Source organism: Plectropomus leopardus, chromosome 10 (genome assembly GCF_008729295.1).
Source record: "Plectropomus leopardus isolate mb chromosome 10, YSFRI_Pleo_2.0, whole genome shotgun sequence".
Taxonomy (NCBI): Eukaryota; Metazoa; Chordata; class Actinopteri; order Perciformes; family Serranidae; genus Plectropomus; species Plectropomus leopardus.
Genome location: NC_056472.1, coordinates 33,896,809 through 33,921,075, shown reverse-complemented (window position 1 = coordinate 33,921,075; position 24,267 = coordinate 33,896,809). Strand labels below are relative to the sequence as shown.

The following is a 24,267-nucleotide window of genomic DNA, read 5'->3' as shown; positions in this document are numbered from 1 at the left end:
TTTAAAATAATGTTAACTACTAAAATAAATAAAAAATATTGAATGAACTGCAGTTACAATAGTTAAATAAAAGAGTGACTGTTATATAAAAAAGTTGAGTACACTATTGCTATAACAACATTTAATAAAATACGCTTATAATGAAGTTAAATAAAGTACTTTTATGATGATTTTTGCTGTGGACGTGAAGTTTCCAGTCTGTAGTTGGATGTTAACGTTATCAGACAGTTTCACAGATACTTTAACTGTGAAGATTCATTCACTGCGAGAAGGCAACAAACTAACAGCTCCACAGTTCAGATTTTACTGATACTTGGAAGTCGCTCTAGTGCTCTGTGGTCTGTGGTCTGAAAAATGTCAATAAAAAGTCCCGGTCTGAAGCTCTGCAAAAGCCCTGCTTTGTGTGTGTCTGTGGGAGACAGAGAGCCGTTCGTTCCTTCTGTGTTTATTATTCATTCTGTTTTTTACGTATCATTTAATCATGTGTTTATGGGATCATTTCCTATCAGCTCCTGCCGCAAGATAGGTGGAGCCATATCCATAATGCGTATGTTTTTGAAACCCTGACGAAGACCGGCGTTGGTCAAAAAAATGTTGGTTTTTTAATGACTCAGCCATTATAATACATTTTAATGTAATTTCCTCCTCGTTTTTCACACTTTTTGAGTGCCTGGATTCCCCTCTCTTTTTATCAAAGTCATGTCATACATCGTATCGCAGCTGTCCCAAATATAAGCCTGTTGAGGTTTAAGCAAACAAAAGCCCGGTCTATAATTTGAAGTTTTACAATATGCTAGGGCTGGGTGATACGGAAAAAAGTCTTTTTCACTGGAGCAGGCTTTGGACTGTCCGACGCTGGCGCTGTTGGACATGTCCGCATGCTGGCGCTGTTGGACATGTCCGCTGGAGCGGGCTGTTGGAGACATGTCCGCTCTGGAGCGGGCTGTTGGACATGTCCGCTCTGGAGCAGGCTGCATGTCCGCTCTGGAGCGGGCTGTTGGACATGTCCGCTCTGGAGCGGGCCTGGAGCGGGCTGTTGGACATGTCCGCTCTGGAGCAGGCTGTTGGACATGTCATGCTGGAGCGGGCTGTTGGACATGTCCATGCTGGAGCGGGCTGTTGGGGTCAGGGTTAGGTCCGACATGTCCAACAGCCCGCTCCGAGCCGTCGCACATTTCTTCCATCTCTTCCTGTTCACATCCAGCTGAATTTTCTCCTTCATTCCTTCCTTCATGCTGATCATGTGATCCTTCCTTTGTTTCATTCTTTTATTTCCTCCTGTTTTTTTTCTGTTGTTTGTCCTGAATTATATTCTGTCCAGCAGTGGCGGATTAGGGCCGAGCGCTGCAGCGAAGCCGTGTGAGGGCAGACAGTCTGTCAGCGTGACCCAGCAGGGAGTCAGCACCGATCACTTTCAGCTGACTAATGGAGGATTTGGCTCCAGACGCAGAAACGGAGGAGGCTCAGATCACAGAGACACTCAGCGTCGCTCCTCTTCGCCACGCGAATAACTGGCTTTGACGTGATGTAGCTCGTCCTCAGCTGAGAGGAGCTGACGGCGTTTATGAGAAAAATAAGAACTAAAAGTTTGAAACAAAGGCGATCAATTGATTGTTTCAGCCTGAAGCTGATCGCGTCACCACTGTCACACACCCTGGTCTGCATTTTACTTTGTGTCAGTGTTTCCGGCTGCTCGATACGCTTCAAACTGAAAATCTTCACAGGATTCAACCAAAATAACAGAATAGTTGCTGTTTTGCAGAGGTTGTGTCCTCGACGATTTTACAGCCAGAAAACTTCCTAAAATCATCATCCTATATTCCTAATATCAGTGCTAGAAAAATCTCCCAAAAAACTATGTAGAAAAAAGTTGCAGCTGCGACTGCCTCCTGACGTTTCGCAGAAGTGGTTCCTAAATAAAAGCGGGTTTATTCATCTTTTCAGCCTCTCAGATTCCTGAAGTAAAATAACTTTGTATTTGTTATGAAAAATATCTTGTCATGAGTGTGTGAAAGTCACTAAAATCATTCAGTGTGTTTACTCTGCTCTGTTCTTTGGACTGTTTGGAAAATTAAAAACTTGTGTTTCCTTTAGCAGAAGGCTCAGAGCCGATGAGGCCATCAGTCTGTTTAAGTGTCTCCACTCAGCTCTGCAGCGCTCCCATTAAGTCTGACTGGTATAAACACTGATGCCAGTACAGAACGAGAAGAGGGAGGCCAGAGTTTTCACTGCAGCAGAGACACGGAGGAGGAGGAGGAGGAGGAGGAGGAGGAGGAGGAGGAGTCACTGACCTGCCCGTGGTGGGCCGTGATAGGCTGAGTCTCTCGATGACAGGCAGGTAGAGCGAGTCGGGCATCTTCTCGCTGCGACAAAATCGCCTCGATGCTCAGATACTTGAATATGTGAACTTTGCCTTTTATATACAAATCTGAAAGGAAAAGAAACAATAAACTGGATTTTAACGTGATTTTATTCAGACATCAACTGGACTGCTGCCGAGTCACTGCAGCTGCTGTTTAACATCCACACACAGCCTGCTGTCCCTCCACAGAGTTTCATATCAGCGCTCTGTGGAACTCTATGGAACTCTGTGGAAACTCTGTGGAACTCTGTGGAACTCTGAAACTCTGTGGAACTCTATGTAACTCTGGAACTGAAACTCAGTGGAACTCTGTGGAACCCTAGAACTGAAACTCTGTGGAACCTAGAAACTGAAACTCTGTGGAACTCTGTGGAACTCTGTGGAACTCTGTGGAACTGAAACTCTGTGAAACTAAAAATCAAAACTCTGTGAAACTCTATGGAACTCTGTGACACTTTGTGGAACTGTAAGAAACTGTGAAACTCTATGAAACCGTGTGACTCTGTGACACTCCATGACACCCTGTGTGTACCTGTGCAGGTGGACTCTGCAGCGGGTTGTTTTCTAACTGCAGTGACTGGAGCTGCTTCATCTTCCTGTAACACACCGGGATGGTCGACACCTTGTTACACGAGAAGTCAAACTTCACCAGAGGAAGGCCGGCCAGGTCTGCAGGAACAACACACACACAAGCACGTACGCACGCACGCACACCACACACACACGTACACACACACACACACACACACACACACACACACACACACACACACACACACACACACACACACACACACACAGAAACGCTGAAGTCATTCATTTATCAAAAATGCAGAAACATTCAGTTTCCTCTTATTTGAATTTAAAGAAAAAAAAAATTGAGCGTAGCTTTGTTTTTCAACGTTATTGATATAATACAGATAAATTCTCTTTCTCTTTGTTACACACACACACACACACACACACACACACAGTGTATTCTACTACAAGATTTCAGTGTCAGTCTACCTTTAAAATCCCGTACATGTTGACACTTGTTTCCTGATCTCAATCTTTACATCTGTTCACACACAACACACGCACGCACACACATACACACACACTGAAGTATTACATCAATCAAAAATGCAGAAACGTTCACAGTTTCTTCTTTTTTGGATTTAAAATGGTCATGTCCACACCTGTTTCCTGATCTTAATCTTTACGTCTGTCTACACACACAAAATGATCCGACAAACAAAAGGTTGAACATCTATAATTCGCTAGATAATATCCAATTTGGCTTTTCTTTGTAGCTGAAGATGAGACAATATTTTTTCTAGGAAATACAGAAAAAAGAAGACGTTCTGGACTCTTTCTCTTTTTAAACTTTTTTTATGTACCCACAACAGAGATGCAGATGTTCTTTTGTTTGTCTTCGGTCCATTAAAAAGTTTAACTGTGTGACTTTCTGACGGTTCGTGTTTTTCTGCCTCAGAGGAAATTCATTCCTGACGAGTGAAAACAAGCTGTGTTGTCATGTTTTCCCTCGATGTAAGACTGACGACCAAAGCTGCACATGCTCAATACGTGGTGGGGGGGCAGCGTGTGCAGGCACGTTTGTGTACAGTTGTCATGACAACATCCACTGTATATGTTGAAGTGGTTGATAACAAGAATATGAAAATCTATTTTAAAACACAAAGGAGGCTATGAAACACAAACACAAGCAACATCACTCACACATCACTCACACGCATATTGCACACTCACACACCACATGCACACGCATATACACACACACACACACACACACACACACACACACACACACACGCATGCACACACACACACCTCAAACCGCCGACATGTTTCCCATCACACAGAACAATGCAGCTGTTGTTGTTATTTTCAGCGGAGGTTTGTAATTGTTAGCAGACTCTGTGAGTTTCTCTGCATGTGAACTTTATTCCTCATTAGAACCAAAATACCTGAAAATATAAAAACGCCTCTTTGAAATGTGCTGAAGTGGCGTCTCTGAGCTGCGATTTAACAGACGCTGTTTGATGTTGGAGGAGAATGCAGCCGCGGGGTTACAGTCAGTGTCGGAGCTTCAGACGTGCACACACACGAGAGCCGAGGGCTGTAAAGGTGAAATATCACTCAGGTGACTCGTAACCAGGAGGTGAAAAGGTGAGGAGGAGGTCTAAGTTTGACTCTAAAAAGAGTCGAAGGACGTTTGTCTTTGCAGGATCGAGATAAACTCATCTATGTTTTCAACTTCAGTCGACTCGACGACTGCAATGAGAGTTTATGTCTGAGAGAAAAAGTGTGATCAATGTCAAAGGATTAGACCAGTGATTACTCAACCTACGGTCCACAGGCCAAATCTGGCCCCTGACAGGGTGCCTGGTGGCCCCCAGCTATTTTCTAAATCACAATATAAAAAAAGTGATTGACACTGTGAATTGTTTTTGCACTTTTAGTACACACAAGTGCCAGAGTGAAATAAATAGTATTTATTTGTCAAAAAAAGTGCCAGTGGAGGATCCCCCACACCCCCCGACAGAGGTCCTAGATAAAGACCCTAATGTCCTAAAATCCCAAAAAAACTCCCAAAATTGCAGAAATGGCCTGAAATCCCAGATATGTCCTAAAATCTGCTAAACATCCTAAAATCAGAGAAAAATCATAAAATCCTAGAAATCTTGTTAAATCTGAGACACGTTCTAAAATCCTAGAAACGTTCTAAAGTCTTAGGAACATCCAAATATCCAAGAAATGCCCAAAAATCAGAGAAACATCCTGAAATCCCGGAAACGTGTGGGGCCGCGTGACTGGCCCTTGGCCTACAGTCTTTTTGCAAAAGTGGCCCCCAGTCAAAGCGGTTGAGGATCCCGGTGTGAGGCCATGACCTGAATAGTAGATTCAGCATTGAGACAATGAATGACTCAGCGTGTGACGGTTTACTACAGAGCTGCTGACTCACTCAGCAGAGGCAGACCTGACCCTCCTGAACCCTCGCGGCTCTCTGATCGTCTCCGACGCCCAAAGGTTAAAAATAATGCTCTGTGGAGGGAACTGCGGTGACCCGCGAGGCCACATGAGGCTCGCAGAGTATTTTCATCCACACTGCTGCGGGACGGTTTGTAATCTGCTGCCACAGAGCCTGATGTGGGCCCTTCAGCTGTGTCACAGGGCGACGCTACACGTCTCAAAGTCCTCTTTGCAGATACACGTATTCTCGTGCAGACTGCAGTCTCTGTGTCAGTCGGTAGCGAGGGAGGTTGGCATTTCATGTTGTGGTTTTTCAGGCAGAGTGGACATGTGCAACGCTGACTGGACATGATGATGATTTCTCACCGGTAGAAAAAAATGTAAATGTAAGCATAGGTGGCAGGGAATTTATGTTAGAAAATATTTTGAAGATTTTTTTTTAAAACTTTTTTGGGTTTTTTTTTAGCAATATTTAAAGAAAATTTTTTTTTTTTTTTCATTTTTATTTTTTTAAGAAAGAAAGTATGTGATTTTTTGGGGGTGATTTTTGAGGAAAACAATGTGACCTTTATTTTTTTTTTAACATTTTGACATTTTGTTTTTCTTTAGAAAGTGACTGTACAAGAAGATGTTTCCTTACCAATAAAAAGTGTGAAAAATCTTTTTCTATTAGCTTTCATCATATTATTTTGATCAGGGCACTGGTCAAAAAAAGCACTGACTAACTTTTACAAATTTGGGCATTAATTAGCAGGTTTTTTTTCCCTTCCTCTTCTTTTTGCCGGTCAGTGTGCTTTTGGGGAAGCTTTGGTGCCCAGATTTTTGCTGTGGAGTGAGTGCTCTTGACTTTCACGCTACTCTTTGGTACAAGTCGCTGTGGACACAATGCAGCAGCACAGAGGAGAGGACACACGGTCCAATTTAATTTATTAATAGATTTATTGGTTTAATTTTTTCCATCTTATCAAATGAGACAAACTTTTCTAAACTGAATCTCTGAGTTTTTAAGTGTTGTTAAAAAAAAGATTATTTGAAAATGTAATTGACAGATTTCCTGTGCAGTATTTCTTTGATCTGTGTCTGAGTCGCTCCTTCGATGTAAAACACAATGAGTTTTATATTCCTGGTTATTTCAGGAACTCCTAAAATAAACTCCACTTTGCTCTGTGAGTGTGTGTGTGTGTGTGTGTGTGTGTGTGTGTGAGTGTGTGTGTGTGTGTGTGTTTACATGAGTCCTCAGACGAAGGCGAAACACAAACAGCGCAGACTGATGTGTGGGTTTGTGGGAAGCTTTCAGGGAGTCACATCAGCTCTGACGGAGCGATTATTACAGACTCGTCCTGACAGTCGCTCATAATTAAAACTTGGCGGAGGCGGTAATAACGTCGAGCCGCTGTGATGGAGGGAGGGCCGACACCAGAGAACATTCCTCTGGTTACTCAAAAATACATCCTGGACGCTACAAAAAACATCCTTTCTGTGAGGTCACTGCAAACGTTTAGTCTCCTGAAATGTCACAAGGACTCTGAGAAACTTTGAACTATAAAACAAAGAATCTCCGTCTGTTTGTCTTCAGGTTCTTTGAACCGGCGTTTTACTGGGGAACCAATGATGTACCTTTTCTAATTTGGTGCAATTTAGACACATTTAATATAAACAGGAGCGTGGCTGAGTAGCAGCAATCTTTGATTTATTACTTTGCCGTATTACAGAATTATACGCATTTTAACAAGAAATTTCCCTGACTTTGGGGTGATTATTTTTGTACTTTTTTAAATATATATATATACATGTATACATACATTCAGAACAGGATTAAACACTGAATATATAAATATAACTAAGGGACTGTTTGTTATCTTTGAGAGGGGCAAGTCAAACAAAATTTAAGCACTGGGGAGGGACTTGTTTTTTTTATTTTGGCTTTAGAGAAGAGGCATACAACATAAAATGACAGTATTTTATATTTATTTTACTGCCAATTTTTAAAGATCTTCAAAAAAAAATTGGAGATTTTTTTTTCTTTAAAAGTTTTTTGGTGATTTTTGAAAAAACATTTTTTGGGAAGAAGAATAAAACATGTTGGCATTTTTTTGTGTGTTTTTGATGGAAACAATGAGGCCTTTCTTTTCTTCAGGATAATTTTTTTTTTCTTTTTTGTTGATTGGCAATTTTTTCATTTATTTTTGTTATTTTTGGCAACATTCTTGACATAATTTTGGCATAAATTGCCTTTCTTCTTTAAAAATCACCAAAATGGCGTTTTATTTACAGCAAGAAACTGTAACAACTGAAATTATCTTGTGGATTTTCACATTTCCGATGGCCCCTGAACACATCCGGTGTTATTATACAGGCTCATGAAGCAAAAACTTTCCAAAACTTTCAGTGTATATTAAGTTCTCCAAAACTTTTCCAGGCCTGGAAATTGCTCTTTGTAATCCCATGACCCTGACTGCAGAGCAGCCTCACTGGTGCTGAGGGTCTCTGCAGACCCCCCCTCGGCTGTGTGAGGCCGTTCAGCTCGATGCTAAAATCATATTTCAACATGTTTTTCTGTTTTTTTGTGCTGACATTGTTTGAAGCCGTGCGTCTTGCAGCCATTGAGATGTTTCTGGCTCTGAGGAGCATTTTTCCATCAGGTCTGCAGATCTGATCTTCAGATTGAGCCTGAACCCCCCCGAGCTTGGCCGACCTTTAAGAACCACTAAAACAGTCACGGTGGTCTTATCTCAGGGGCTCTCCGCTGCAGCGATCAAGTCTGCACAAGTTCAACAGATATTAAATCAAAAACAACATCCCTCCCTCTGCAGGCTGCCGGCCAGTCTGCTCCGTGCAAACCTCCCCGTCGCTGCGGCAACAGGCCGCCGAGACTGATCAGCTCATCCATCAGAGCGGGAGACGGCCATAATAGTGAGGGACAAGCATATGTCCAGTCGGGGAGACACGGCGATAAATCCAAACAGAGTGGACGAGTCGCGGCTGCATAAATCATCCGGAAAAACAGTCTGCAGCCGTGCATCATTCAGGCTGGATATCAACAGGCCGCCATCTCCAGCCTCTCCGCCACCAAACCGCTCCGAAATCACAAATACCTTCATTTCTGAGCCGCGTTTGTTTTTTATTTCTGTTTTAAGACGCTCAGCAGGACAGACAGGGATCCTGCAGCTCAAGAAAAGTTAGATTTAAGACTTTTTTAGACATTTTAATGCCACATGGAATAAAATTAAGGATCAATTTAACACTAATAATTAAAAAAAGATTAAAAAAAATGAAAAAGTGTGCTTATGCGAAGTAGGTGTGCAACACATGCAAACTGTAGCAATCATTTATATTTACATTTGTTTCAGTGTATTTCTTTGACACGTCGCAGGAGAAAACGTTCACAATTTCAATTTAGAGCTGCAAGTGATCGACAGAAAAAAGTATCTGCAGCTCTTTTGGTAATCAATGAATCATTTTAAAATCAGAGAAAAAATCTACAATATGAATATCTGTTTCTGTTCCCATTTTAACCTAAATATTTTTAAATTTTCTGACTGTTGAATTGGACAAAACAAAGACATTTAAAGTCATCACACTCTGGACAATAACATTTTATAGACATTCATAGTTTTTTTTTCATAGTTAATTGCAAAGATAAATAGCTGCTAGTTCCTGATATAATCAAACAAACAGTCAGCAGGAAAATGATTCTCATCACGTGACACCGTCAACACGAGACCAGACTCTCCAAACCCAGTCTGTGATGGTTTAACTGGCAGCCCTGAGACCAGACTCTCCAAACCCAGTCTGTCATGGTTTAACTGGCAGCCCTCCAGTCAGAGCCTGCAGCCAATCAGCAGTCAGAGTGGGCGGAGTCTCTCAGAACGCCACGGCTCTGGAGGTTGTTTTCCGGTCACTCGAGGGTTAAGTGTATTTTGGGGGACTGGGATGGGTGTGGCGCTGCATACAGAGGACTCTGTGGTCTCTGATGTACGTCTCCTTTTTATTTATAGATGACAGCTCAATGCAGATCAGACGCTGCTCTATTTTTCAATAAAAGCAATAAAAGTGTCTCAGATTCTTAACGTGCACAAACTTCGTCTGCAGGACACAAAGATTCAGGATCAACTGAAGACGGAAATTTAAAATTGAGCTGGATGTAAAACCACCTTCATAAACTACACTCTGAACTCAGGACCTGCCTTTTTAGTTTGGCTTTTCACTGAATTTTATTTATCTATTGACTTTTTATTTATCTAATACATTTCAGTCTGGTTCACAGTTTTGACACTTTCTATGTCATTTTATTATTTTTTAACAAATTTATTTATTATTTTACTTTGTGCTGTTGTCCTTCCGTTTACCTCCAATTTACAGTTTGAGTATTTTACTTATTTATTTATTTGATTATTGTTATTATCATTTTTATTATTTATCTATTTTTATCTTTGTATTTACAGGTTTCGTCCTGCATCTGGTGTTTCCTCACATATAGTAGTGTTTACTCAGTTCCTTGTTTATATATATATTTCATTTGTATTTATTTTTGTATTCATGGATTTATTAGTTAATAAACAATGGAGAGGGGCAGGAATCAGATCTGTTTGCACTTCTTTCTACTCCTTTCTTTTTTCTGTTTTTTTGTGTGTGTGATTTTATTCACATGCTTGTGTGCTTATGTGTGTGTATGTGTGTGTATTATTTGGTTTGAAGCACTTTGTCTTACAGTTTATTTCCACAGAGGACGGGACTCTGCCTGATGTTTCAGATATAAAAAAGATAATTTAGGGTAAACTGAACCCAGAGAAAGATGTCTGCACTTCAGCGACAGACTCACCCTCCGGCAGGACGCAGAGAAGGTTCCTTCGTACGTTTAGTTCCCGCAGAGCTTTGAGTCGGCCCGATGTGACGAGGGAGAGCCGTGATCTCATTGCAGCTGATGTCCTGCAGAAAAACAACACAAAATCGTGACTTTTTCCTCAGTTGGTTTCTTTATGGATTATATTGATGCTTAAACAAAACTGTCGCCATTTTGGGGTGGTTTTTCGAAATCACCAAAATTGTAAAAAGAAACTGTAAAAACATAAATAGATTGGACAAATATGATGATTTTTTTTTTTTTTTTTTACTTTTGAACAAAACATTTTTAAATTGTTTTTGGTGATTTTTGAAGAAATCATTTTTTTCATTTTGGCTTTTGTTTGTGTAATTTTGAGGAAAACATTGTGGGCTTTTTTTCTTTAAATGATCATTGTTTTGTTTTTTTTTAAGAAAACATTTTGACTTTTTTTTTTCTTACCCATTTTGGGGTGATTTTAGAAGAAAACGTGGCTTTTTTTTTAGGCAGTTTTTGAGAAAAACCCTTTGGCAATTTGTTTTTTCTTTAAAAACGCCAAAATGACGTCTTTATTCCAGCCAGAAACTGTAAAAACAAAAATTACAGTTTGATTTTCACATTTCTGACAGTCCCTGAACATACCATGTGGTATTACAAATGTTTGTGAAACAACTTTAAATGACTTTTCCAAAACTTTCAGGGCATATTTAGTTTTCCAAAACATTTCCAGGCCTGGAAATTGCTTTTGAAAAATGTCATGACTTTTCTGGGTTTTTTATGACCATACAAACCCTGCTAGTCTACGGTAGGTATTAGACACTCAGACATACAAACACAAACACTGTAATGTAATCTGAGACAGACACACACACACACACACACACACACACACACACACACACACACACACACACACACAGTATGACAGTGTAGAGTGTGTTACCAGCTCCATGAGGCCGTGCAGCTGTCCGATGGTCTCCGGCAGACTGACCAGCTTGTTGTTGCTGGCGTTGAGGACTCTCAGAGGTAAACCGCACAGACAGGCCGGCAGAGCGCCCAGCTGGTTCCGACTGCAACACAAACATCACACATCACCCCGTCAGATGGAGGAAACGACCGATTAATCATCATCACGTGACTCCGTTTATACAGCGCTGTTCAACAAACATTTAAAAAAGACACTTCCTCTTCAGGTTTTATCTACAAAAAAAAGAGACTGCTGCAGAGACGCACACACACACGGGTGTTTTTCAGCTGTCGGTGTGCTCTGTAAACAAACACATAATAAACGATTTACCCCAACGACATATTTCTCATAATAAATGACCATTTCTACGGGCTGTTTCAGAGGCTTCAGGAGGAAATGATCGAGGGCACAGAGCCTGAACATATGAATATTTTAACAGCGAATCTTCCAACGCAGCATTAAAATTAAAACAGTGAATGCATCACAGAGTAAACGTGTTGTATGATGTGATTTCACAGGAAGCGTTCAATGCTGTGTGTTTTTTAGCACGCAAACAACAAAGAGCGACACTGGAAAAAATATCTCCCAGAACACTTTCCTTTTCCTCCATGCACGTACGCGTGTGTGTGTGTGTGTGTGTGTGTGTGTGTGTGTGTGTGTGTGTGTGCAAACATGCAAACACACACAGGAGTAGGATAAAGCAGGGTATCAGATGGTCTTAACACCTGATTTTTCTTTAGAAATATGCTATTTGTAAAAAAAACAAAAAAAAAAACCAGACTGATTTAGCTCCATGAGGACGAGCTGCAGGCGCTCATATTTACTGCCACGGGTCAAGCTTCTCCGACAGTTTCCATCCACGTCAGTGAAAACGTGGACGCTTCACACACAGACGATCATCAGCTCAGTTTACAGATGAGCGTCACTGATTCAGCATCTGAACGAATGTGTCCCCCTCTGCTGCTCAGGTATGACGCCGAGTCAAATTTGTGTTAAATTTGAGCGCATGAATTCTTGATTTATGTCCAAAAACATGTTTTATGAGACAAAACATTTCATGCAAGAACCGTTGCCATGTAAACGCTCTGAATAATCTGACACAGTGACCATCATAACAGACTCACCTGACAGATGCTGAACCCGAAAAAACAAACAAAGCATCAGGAACAAGTCGCTTTTTACAGCAGATTCATAAAAAAACACTTCATCACACATGATCTGATCCTGTTCAGCTCAGGTTGTTTGACTATTTTCAGGCCACATTTTTGCTCAGATATTTCAAAGATACGATACGATACGATACGATACGATACGATACGATACAATATTTAGGTTATGTCATAATGGGGCAGGGGAGGGGCTACATGGGTTTCTAACATCTTATTTTATTCTGTAAAAATTATATCTGGGAAGCACTTTGTGCTTAAGCTTGAAAAGTGTTATATAAAGAAAGACTATTATTATTATTATTATTATTATCTTAATTATTATTATCAGAAGGGCTCTGATGGAAAGGCTGCAGATTTCTGCTGTTTGCAGTATGTACTGCTGCATGCTGCTATGTATTATTATTTCACATGCTGCTTGATCTTTAACTGTTTTATTAAATATAGGTTTTTAGGTTATTTATTACTATTTATTTATAAAGGCTATTTTAGGTAATATTATTTATTCTATATAGTGCTGGACCTGGGAAACGAATTTCATTCCTTAATGTTTTCAACATGTTTTGAGTGACGATAAAACTGAACTGATGTGTTTTTCTTCTGCTGTGTTTAAAGTGTATTTTATCTGAGTTTGTCGGATGTCTGCGTCTGGTGAGGTTAAGGAAAGTTCGCCTTTTTCCTGCTGATGCATCCTCTTAGCTGCGTATAAACACTTCTCGCCTGACGCTTCCTCTGAGAGCCACACACTTCTCCTTCAGTAAAGTCTCAACTTTAAATTGCTGTTCTGAGAAGAAGGCGGAAAATGTCTGAAACTTTCGAAAAAAAACCCTCAGAAATGATGACAGTAATAACACAGGGTTGTGTCAGGCTCTCTGCTTGTGACGTCTCCACCTGCGGCTTCTTTTTGTCGCCTGAATTCTGGCTGTAATTTATTGTCTATGAGCACCGACTCAGTGTTTCCAGATGATAAAGAGTTCACTGACACATTGATGATAAATTTACATCACTTTACTCCATCACGTCCAGCAGCTCCCCTCCGGTCAAATAATGACTCTCTTTAACATTTTTGTTTTCCCCCTTTTTTAATGTCTGCGAAGCACTTTGGGCGTTCACATCTCACTGAGAAAAGCAAAGCAACACCGTCTTTAATGTGTGACCGGTAAAAAAGGAACGAACACACACACAGATGTGGATGTGCTGTACAGTGACACACACATACATTCACCACAGGACTGTGAAACCCCCTCTGACTCAGCTCTGAAAATAACATTCAGGAAGAATATTAGTGACTTTATCCAGCTGTTCACTCACACACACACACACACACACACACACACCTTTGTTAAGAGACAAAGGGGAAAAAGCGACACTAAGCGTCGTCAGCAGCGTTGTGCGACTGCACTCAGACAGCTGTGATTTGAGCAAAACAACAGAACATAAAGTTCTGCCGATGCCAACATGCTGATGTTGATCAGGTTTAATGTTCACGCTGTTTATTAACGTTTATTAATTATCAGTAAACACAGAGTCCTGCTGAGGCTGATGGGAAAGTCATGAACCCTTTGACCTCTAAGACAGACGTTACCTGCGAGCGCCTACATTGATATTTCTGCAGACTGTGATCATTTTTCTGGATCTTTGAATGTTTGACATCCAAAAACCTGTGCAATCTGAAGTTAACAGTTATGTAAGTCAATAAACCATCATAATTGGTCAAAGTTTTGTAATTAAAAAATAATATAACAATCAAACATTTTTCATCAAATTTTACAAAATAAAAATATGAAACATTTTGGTTCAAAATATTTAAGAAACATAAATTAAACATTTCATAACACTCTGTAAGTTATTAGAAGTATTTTGAGACATTTCTATGAGCAGAGTAAAAAGACTCATCATTTTTTCCTCTGCGTGTTTTTGCACCGTAATGATGTCGTATCTTTCTGCTGCAAAAATAACTAATGTTCAGGCTATCTTGGTTTTTATTTAGATTAATGTACACAGGATCATGATCAATGATCTCTCAGGCCAGGAGTGGGAAATACTGGAATAATTACAGCAAAATGTGACGTTTGCACTGCACGTAAGTAAAGGAACAATCAGGCGATGGCTTGAGGACAGGAAAGACAGAAGCTTTAGCTTTCTGTAACAAAAAGGATGATTTTTCAAGATATTATGGTTCATATTTTACATTTATTTAACCCTCAGGGCCCTCTTTAATAGTACACAAAAATCAAGCTTTAAAAAATATTATACATTATTTTCTACTTTCATTGAGTTAATCGTGACTGAAAATGAATTAAATCCACAGCCTTACTGGCCGCTGCTTACACAGATGAATATTCATTTACTTGTTGACTGAAAATGAAACCACAGATGAAAGTTGTGTGTTTTGTGACACTGAGCTGTTTGACTTTAAAGACACTAAAAATAACTCAGCACAAATCCTGGAGAGGAAGACAGAGCGTCCTTCCTGTTGTGACAGAACCGGTGCTCTCTGTGTGTGTGTGTGTGTGTGTGTGTGTGTGTGTGTGTGTGTGTGCGCGCGTGTGTGTGTGTGTAGAGAGACATAAAGACTTTCAGTCTACAGTGTTTGTAAATATAAGACAAATTAGACAATTAGACACATGCAAACACACACACATACACACACGCACACACGCACACACACACACACACACACACACACACACACACACGAGCACAGTCTGGGATCACATGCTCCTGCACTGTGGCTGTTTTTTTCCACCAGATCAGCTTTTAAAAACCTCATTAAATCGATCATTTATTTAATAACTAATTAACTCTGACAGTGCAATGACTGAAAACTGTGTGTGTGTGCATGTGTGTGCATGAGCACGCAAGTGTGTGTCTCTAATAACTGATTCTTTCAGCTGAGCAGCAGAGGGGGAAATATCTGATTCACTAAAGATAAAAGTATGATGGCATATTTCATTTTCATCTTTCCAAATTCAAAGACTATAACTATGTATTTGGGGTTCTCAACATGAATTATCAACACAGCTGCTGATCACCTAATCAATAATAATTTCAGCTCGAGATGTAAACAGTCTGACAAACACATTGTATCAAAAGCCGTAAAAGCTTAAACAAAAAGTGAAATAGATTTATTATAATTTAAAAACAGATTTGAGTTAAATATCAGGAGCAGCTCGAGAGAGACGACAGCAGGGACACCACAACCTTGAAACACACCTGACAGCGTCGTTCAGTGTGTGTGTGTGCGTGAGTGTGTGTGTGAGGTTTTTTAGTTAACTAACAGTTCACTGAACACTGTGTGTGTGTGTGTGTGTGTCTATGTGTGTCAACACTTGACAAGCTTTGCAGTTCACCCTCCAGCATCGGTGTACCACACGCACGCACGCACACACACACACACACACACACACACACACACACACACACACACACCTGCAGTGACTCACACAGCTGAAACAGTGGAAGTGCTGCGACTGTAAGCTGTCACACAATACACAGTCTGCTCACATTAAAGGACAATAACACTGTTTTTCTTTTTGCTTAGTCACTCTGATTCAGTTTGACACACACGCACGCACGCACGCACGCACGCACGCACGCACGCACGCACGCACGCAGGCAGGCAGGCAGGCATGCACGCACACACACGCGACAGCTAAAACAACGTGGATAAAATGGCTTTTAGATGATGTCACCCATGATGTCAGGATTCATCAGTTCAGAGGTCGCAAAGATTTCCAAGTCGCTCTGCTGCTCCGCCGTCACAAAGTGTGACTAAATAGTCGTGAAAAACACACCTCACCTGCTCACACGACCGCCACCATTCAGTACGTTAGACTGTTACCACAGCGCCGTTTGGCGTGATGATTTTTCTCTGTTAGCTGGAAACAAACTAACAGCCCTCCAGTTCAGATATTATATGATATGTGTGTGTGTGTGTGTGTGTGTGTGTGTGTGTGTGTGTGTGTGTGTGTGTGCGCGTACCTGAGGTTTAAGGAGGTGAGTGACTGCAGGCCGATGATGCTGTCTGGGATGGTCCTGATGCAGTTGTGATACAGGTTTAGTGTCTCCAAGGCGACCAGGTGGCAGACCTCTGAGGGGACGTCGGTCAGTCTGTTCTTTGAGAGATCTGCAGAGACAGAGAGGAGGAAAACATCACCACGTCTGATGATTTGTCATGGTCATGATTTCATTTATGATTTCACACTGCAGTGAAATCATTTACTGGAGTTACTACGCGGCTGCTTTTATTTAACAATAAGAACAGGTGAAAGTGACTTCTTTAGACTCTACAGACGACTTTGTGTTAGTTTCAGCTTTAATCAGACTTTGGATGAATTATTTAGAAACAGCAGGACACATCGCTCCGTGTCTCATCCGGCCGCTCGCGCTGAGCTCTCATTATTATTACCAGGGGCAGATGTAATGTTTTGGGGGCCCGGGGCCACAAGCACATGAGCTTATTTTCAGCCTTTCTCTAACTGTGAATGTTGGCAGGCTGTCGGCAGCTATAGGAGAAGTAGGCCGACTCAAAAGGTTTTCATTCCTGAGTAAAATGATTAATAACACAGAAGTTTGACAGAAGATTTACAGAAGTTTTCTTTTTTCAATTAATTTACTATTTTTGTACTAGTGACATAACTCCTGCCAAAATTACCACGTCACTTGATGTAAAGTGTCACTTACAACACTTATTTATAACCTGACGAAGGCTGCCGTGCAGAAACGTGTCAGCACTTTTTTTCTTTCTCTCCTGCTTCTTTTCGTCTGTCACAAGAGTCCCTGTGGCTGCTTCAAAAGACCACTCCACCACGTTTCGGTGAGCTGGTTCACTTAGGCTCAGTTTTTGTTTTTGTTTTTAACAGTCTGACAGCCCCAGTTATAAAATGTTGTATTTGACTGGGTGTCCCAGATAAACTGGTACCTGAAAAATAAGTTTCTTTTATATTGTGATGTCGAGTAAACTAACTGACAGTCGATGACCATCAGCACGTCTTACACTCAGTCTCACAGACACTTCCACCTGAGCTACGACTGTCGTCAAACTCTGGGAAGTCAGTATTTTGGCAGCGGGAAGAGGTCGGCCGCTCAAGGCCAAGATTGTGACATCATATCCTGCTGCAGCTCGGCAACAACAATATCAACTTGAGTTATCAGCAGCAGCCAAATAAGGCCAAGAAATGTCAGGCCAATTACTGCACATTGTTCCAGTGAGGCCGAACTCTCCAAAACACATTTGTTTTGTTAACGGAGCGAGAACACACCAAGAGTTCATTTCCTCTGCAGGCAACAATCCTGGAGACGTTCGGTCGTGTTCAGAGCTCAGATTCAAACACTCGACACTAATAACAATCAACGACCGCCCGTCTTACACTCATCTGTCTCTGCTGTGACTTCTAAAACTCATCGTACTTCCAAAATATTCAGTTTCCCGAGAAATAAAACAGAGAGGAGCAGCTCAGCGTCACATTCGAGAAGCTGGAACAAAAGAATATTTGGTGTTTTTGCAGCTCAGCAGCCTTTAAACAAACGTGACTTTACAAACTGCAGCAGCGATCCTGTCATTACACGGTGAAACGCGGACGTTCAATCACAGCGCAGGCAGCGTTGCATCATGGGTCACGCTGTCACAGGAAGTGCTATTTAAAACAACGTGGCTGAAAAATACAGTTAGTCAGAGCCGCTTTCATCCTCCGAGCAAACAGCAGCAGTCTGACTCAACACACGCACACACGCACACACTGCTGTTACTGGCAGAGTGTGTGTGTGTGTGTGTGTGTGTGTGTGTGTGTGTGTGTGTTCCCGACACCATTACATCTCTGTAACCTCTAAAATAATACACTGGAAATCAAACCGTTTTTGTAGCAGTGACCTAAATGAAAAACACACTCACTGAATTATGTGGGACACACACACACACACACACACACACACACACACACACAGAGAAGAAGAGAGATGTGTTGAGGACACATCAGACACACATCTGTCAGGTCACATTTGAGTTTGTGTGCACATGATGTCATGTTTGGTGACATTAGTGTTGATACAGGCCTAAGGTCACACACACACGCACAGTTTACTACGACCACTACGACTACACACTGAGCCCCGCTGATACGTGTGTGTATCCAACACGGGTTTTACCACCGACGGCTCCGATCGGCTTTAACGCGAACGCAACACCCGGGCGAACACTAATTACCCTCCGTGTCCTCCGAGCAGCTAAAACACAGATTCAAATTAGTCCGCAGTGAGTTTGACTGAGATTAATGAGTGAGAGATATAAAGAGAAGAAACCACTGAAGGGTTAAAAAAAGACCTCTGACCCTGCTGCTGTCTGCTGTTCACCTGTTCTCCTGCCTGTCTGTGACGTCACACACACACACACACACACACACACACACACACACAGGCTGACAGAGAGTCCGACCTGCTCTCCCGCGATGACTTCAGTGGCAGTGGGAATACAGTCGTTCATATTTAGCAGGTTTTCCCATGTTTAAAAAACCTGCGTGCACACCCTTATTTTGGTGGGAAAGAGGCAACTGTCCATGTTTCCTGTCCACACTGCCCAACCAGAACTCCCAGTCCCTCAGAGACTCGGACCAGCACCCAGCCGGCTCCTCTCACCTGCACGGTTCTTCCATCTGAACTCTGACGTGTTAAAGGCGACACGAGCTGAGGGAGTGTGCGAGTTTAAGACCAAAGTCACTGCAGGTAACAGGTCGGACTCGCAGCTCCGCAGATAAACGTCCTCAGCTGACAGCGAGCAGCTGCAGCCTCCCGCGTGTCGTTCCTGATCGTCCACCGCCGATAAACCCCAACGTGAATGAGCGTTTATCCCGACCTGCTGCCGCGTACAGACGTGTAAACGGCCGGCCTTCATTACAACCAGCACTGCTGCGCAAACACACACACACACACACACACACACACACACACTGTGCTGTTGTGCTTCTCGACCTTTTAACATTTTATGTTTCAAACCTCCTCAGAGCGCCCTTCTTAGTAACTCCTGAAAATAAATCAGAGCTTTACATTCAGCTTTTTCAGCAACGTCACCCGAAGCAGCATCAGCAAAATCTTAATTCTTAAAGCATTTCTGTGAGAATTTGTGAAGTCATACCCGCATCATCACCACCAAGTACTTTTCATTCACTAATTATTTCCAGTTGCTACTATTTTGCTGATTAATTGCTTGTAAGCATCCGTCAATGGACCCGCCACTTCCTGCACAGATGTTTCACATTAAAAGCCTTCCAGCAGTTCAAAGAGCAGCGTATTAAAACATTTGTGTTGATTAAGCTTTGAAAAACGAGCATACAGCAGAGAAGTGTGAAATGACTTTACCTTAAATTAAATCTAGATTGACATCAGTTTTCTTGTGCTGCTTTCAAATGCTTCCCACAAGCAATTTAACCCTTTAAAACCTGAGCAACTGCAAGAAATTAGTAAAACCTGACACAAAATGACCTAAATTAGTATAAATAAATAAAAATAATAAAACAAGGGATTAAAATAGAAAAAAAAACAGAAAAAAAGCAGAAAAAAATTACATTTTTACATTTTTTCCCAAATTTTCAGCTCTTTCTTGGGTAATTTTCTTGTTTGTTTTTGTTTTTTAGATTTCTTTTTTTTTTCTTTTGGTAATTTTCTTGTTACTTTTTACTAATTTCTTAATGAATTTTTTCTTGTTATATACCTTTTTGCCTTCTCCTGATGTTTTTTTGGAATTCATCAAACCAATTTGCTCATGTTTCAAAAGGTTAACAAAATGTCAAATTTCTTAATGCATCAAGGTTTCTCTTTACATTACAAACGCTCGCTTCAGTATTTGTGGCGTTTGTTGTGTAGCGAGGCTGTGACACTTTGATTTCCTTGGATATAACGTTCGCGTTCACCTCGTGACCTCTGCAACAATCAGACAATACAAGTTCAATCTGTTCATCCAGATCTCATTACAAACCGCTCGACTCGTTTCCATGGCAGCAGGTGTATCCAAAGTTTACTGAGACGACATGTGAGCGACAAAGACTCGTTCTGTACAAACACTCGGACTCAGAGCAGGAATGTGGAGGCTGAGCAGCTGAGACACAGGAATGTTTCCTGCCTACTCATTAACACAGAGCGCCGTCATCGGACCGCAGCAAACTGCAGCACCGCGGAGACGGACGGACGAGGACGAAGCTCACAGTCAACGGCAGTTTAAGTTTAGTCAATTTCATTTTAAGCAAAATTAGAAAATAAATAAAGCAAAGGGGCGATTCAGAAAGTTCAAACTGTTCCCATCTCTGCGGGTGTGGCTACTGTTAAAGCTGCAGATACTCAAATTGCTATTTAAGTTTCTCAGACTAAGGATGTTTCTAGAATTTTAGGACATTTATAGGATTTTAGGAGGTTTCTTAGACTTCCGGATAATTCTAGGACTTCAGGATGTTACTATGATGTTAGGTCATTTCTAGGATTTTTGGACATTAGGGTCTTAGCTGGGATTTCGATGCTATTTTATGCACTCTGGCACCTTATGTTTACTAAAAGTACAAAACAATTCCCAGAATCGCTTTATTTTTATTGAGAATTAGAAAAAGGTTGGGGGGCCACCCAGCACCCTATCGGGGGCCAGACTCGGCATCATATGTTAAGTATGCCTGATTTTTAAGGGTCAATTCAAGAACTCCAACTTCCCCTGCACAGTGGGTGTGGTTATGGTTAAAGCCGCCATCAGTCACCTAAAAAGATCTTGAGAAGAGACACATGAAGATCTCTGTGGTTCACCGCCTCACCCAACGACTTCCTGCTGTCAAACCCGAAACAAACACGGACGAACTGTTGACTTCAGCAGTGAAACAGAAAGTTTCTTCACATCACAATCAGCAGAATTTGCAATTGTTTGCATGAAGTAAAGTCTGCCTCTCTGCAGAGACGCTGCTACCTTCTGTGTGAGATATATTTGTGAGATATTAGAGCTGTTATGTGGTTTACGGATTCAGTTTATTCTTTTTGATTCCACATGAACCGATGAACAAAAAAACGACGTTTAAAAGGTTTGTGGTGAATCTAACTGCTGACTGCTGTTCATGTGCTGATTGGCTAAAGATGTTTCTGCTCCTTATGGTTCAAATCGAAATTCTGCTGAGTCAGGACATCTGCGATCTTTAACATAAGTATATACTGTGTGTGTGTGTGTGTGTGTGTGTGTGTGTGTGTGTGTGTGTGTGTGTGTGTGTGTGTGTGTGTGTGTGTGTGTGTGTGTGTGTGTGTGTCTGTGTTTGTGTGTGTGTGTGTGTATTGTAGCTGCATCCTCTGGTTGTGCAGGAAAAGGAGAGACTCCTCCCTGCAGCAGAGTAATGACAGGCTTCATTACACCACACACACACACACACACACACACACACACACACACACACACACACACACACACACACACACACACACACACACACACAAATAGCCTAAAACCAAAAGAGCAACAGTACCACAGTGAACACTGAGCAGTCTCACCTCCCACACACAGAAACCGTAACAACACAAGTGTTAAACCTTTCAGCTTTAGTTAATCTACATCTTCATCATCTTCATCATCATTATCTTCATCGTAAAATGAGATTAAAACACGTGACAAACTGCAGAAACTCCCAGAGAAGAGAGAGGAAGTGAGGGATTATCAGTAGTGAAGGGAAATTGAGAATAAGGAAATGAAGCCAAAGAATTTTTAAGTTTTTTTCTCACCCAGAAATACTGTAAACATCCGGTTCCTGTAAATGTCACTTCTCTAACTTCAGTTGCATTTTTGCTGCCTGCTGAAGGCGGGAATATCACGCCGTTATGCCTTCTTGCCGCCCGGTATATGAAGTGCGAGCGCAGAAAGGGGAGCTGGGAACAATGGTCAGCACTGAAACATCGTCTGTGTACAGTTTTGCCAGATTGGAAATGTAAAACTTTTGTACCAGAGGCTCAAAATTATCGTATTTTTTAAAAAAAAAAAAATATTGTATGCGAGTCATAACTTTACTAAACAAGTATATAAATCACTTTCTGACACATCTTCAAAAATCTACCCTCTGCCTCAGAGAGAGGCTGTTTGTCGACACGGCTCAGCCACAGCTGACGGCAGGTTTTGGGGTTTTGCTGATGTCGTAAAGGAGTGGAAGATTTCGGGTCACGTTCATGTCATCACGGCCTAAACCGAACACGATTGGCTGTAAACAGATCATGTGAGAAGTGATGCATTAACTCAGATGTAGGAGACGTGTAAACTAAAATAAGTCACGGTGGTCAAACTATCACACATTATTGCAATCTTGGACTTACCGATCGTACATCCAACAGAGGACAAAATTATCGCACAAAGACGATAATTATCGAACATCTGGAAATCCTGTCTGTGCAAAAGGGAAAGCCGGAAAGACGTGACCATGCAGCGGCACGGGTGTGACGGTTGGATGATGTTTTTATGTGTACGACCCGCCGCAGGAGATTTAAAAAGCAGCTGCTGGCACAGTGGCTATCTCAAAATACGTCCACAAACTGGGAAAACCACAAGATTCAGAAGCTCCAGACCCTCCGAGCAGAGCACGAGATCAGCCGCCATAAAACAGAGAAGGTCGATGATTGTGGTTAACACGTTAATGACTGTGGTATTGTTTAAGTACTGCTGACATGTATGTTATACGTCATGCATGCATATATGGATGCCTGTGTGTGTAAAATCACGCCTCCTTTGATCGCGGGATGCCGTGATGCAGTGTGTGATCACGCTCCGGAGCTGAATGACGCCGCCGTCGTTTGGGTCTGTGTAAACATGCAGGGGCGGTATGAAGACGGGACTTCGTATAGCGCCGTGTGTGTAAAAGCGGCTTTTATGTCTCTTTATAGAAACAGACACTTTGGTCCTCTAACAAAACAGAACTGTCGAAAACATGAAGGAGTAAGAACAATGATTAGTTTAAGCTTTTCGTGGCCTTTAGCTTTTGTGAGAGAAAAAAACAAACTTTACAGACTGTGAGCACAGCAAGACACTTGCTGTGGACTGTGTGTGTGTGTGTGTGTGTGTGTGTGTGTGTGTCAGAGGAAGGGGTTGTCTTGGCGGTGTCCTCACCACTTGCTGACTAAAGAGGAAACAGGCGGCTCTCAGACGGGTGGAGTCGGTCCAGGATGCTGAAGGTGCTGCTGGGAGGAAAACCAGCTGCCTCAGACTCACTTTGTGCTGATGATGATGAAAATGATCATGATGATGATGAAGATGAAGATAAAACTCTTCAGCAGCTGCTGCTGTAATGATACTGAAATACTAAAGTACAACTATAGCTGTACTGATACTGTTGTCTACTGACCAGTAAGAATTAAATCAAAGTTTTAAACTGGAATTTCCGCCTCGTGAGTGTGTGCCTCCACGAACCTGTCAGGTCGCAGTTTACATCCAAATCTGTCCCGAATCGTACGTAGCTGATAATGCTTCAGATGTTACTGCAAAGAAGCTAAATATTCTGGATGCTTCACACACATCTTCCCCCAACAGCACAGATTTCCACAATCCGCAGCAGCTACACAACAGACGAGACGACACCATCCAAACCTACAACACCCTCACTTCAGACATGTTCGTCTTCTTCGGCACAGCCAAAGTACCGACTGTTTGCATGAAGTTATCATGAAGGACGAAGAAAAAGGGAAAAAAGGATGATACAGGATGAAAGTAAGGATGACAGGGGCTGAAGTCACCATGACGACCGTGTGGGACTTTCTGCATGGATGCAGACTCACGTCTGTGCAAACATGCATGTGTGTGATGCTGAATGCATCAGCGGCAAATATGTGTGGGCATGTGTGTATGTGTGTGTGTGTGTGTNCGACCGTGTGGGACTTTCTGCATGGATGCAGACTCACGTCTGTGCAAACATGCATGTGTGTGATGCTGAATGCATCAGCGGCAAATATGTGTGGGCATGTGTGTATGTGTGTGTGTGTGTGT

General features: G+C 41.8%; 1 protein-coding gene across 1 annotated transcript in view; it reads right to left on the bottom strand.

The window, feature by feature from the left end:
- The window catches only part of lrch1 (leucine-rich repeats and calponin homology (CH) domain containing 1), an 80,019-nt gene that overhangs the window by 28,257 nt on the left and 27,495 nt on the right, over nt 1-24,267 (bottom strand). The window contains 7 exon segments of the mRNA XM_042494129.1: nt 2,292-2,374; nt 2,376-2,428; nt 2,882-3,031; nt 10,161-10,224; nt 10,226-10,267; nt 11,104-11,230; nt 16,278-16,422. Coding sequence (XP_042350063.1) covers nt 2,292-2,374; nt 2,376-2,428; nt 2,882-3,031; nt 10,161-10,224; nt 10,226-10,267; nt 11,104-11,230; nt 16,278-16,422 — 664 coding nt within the window.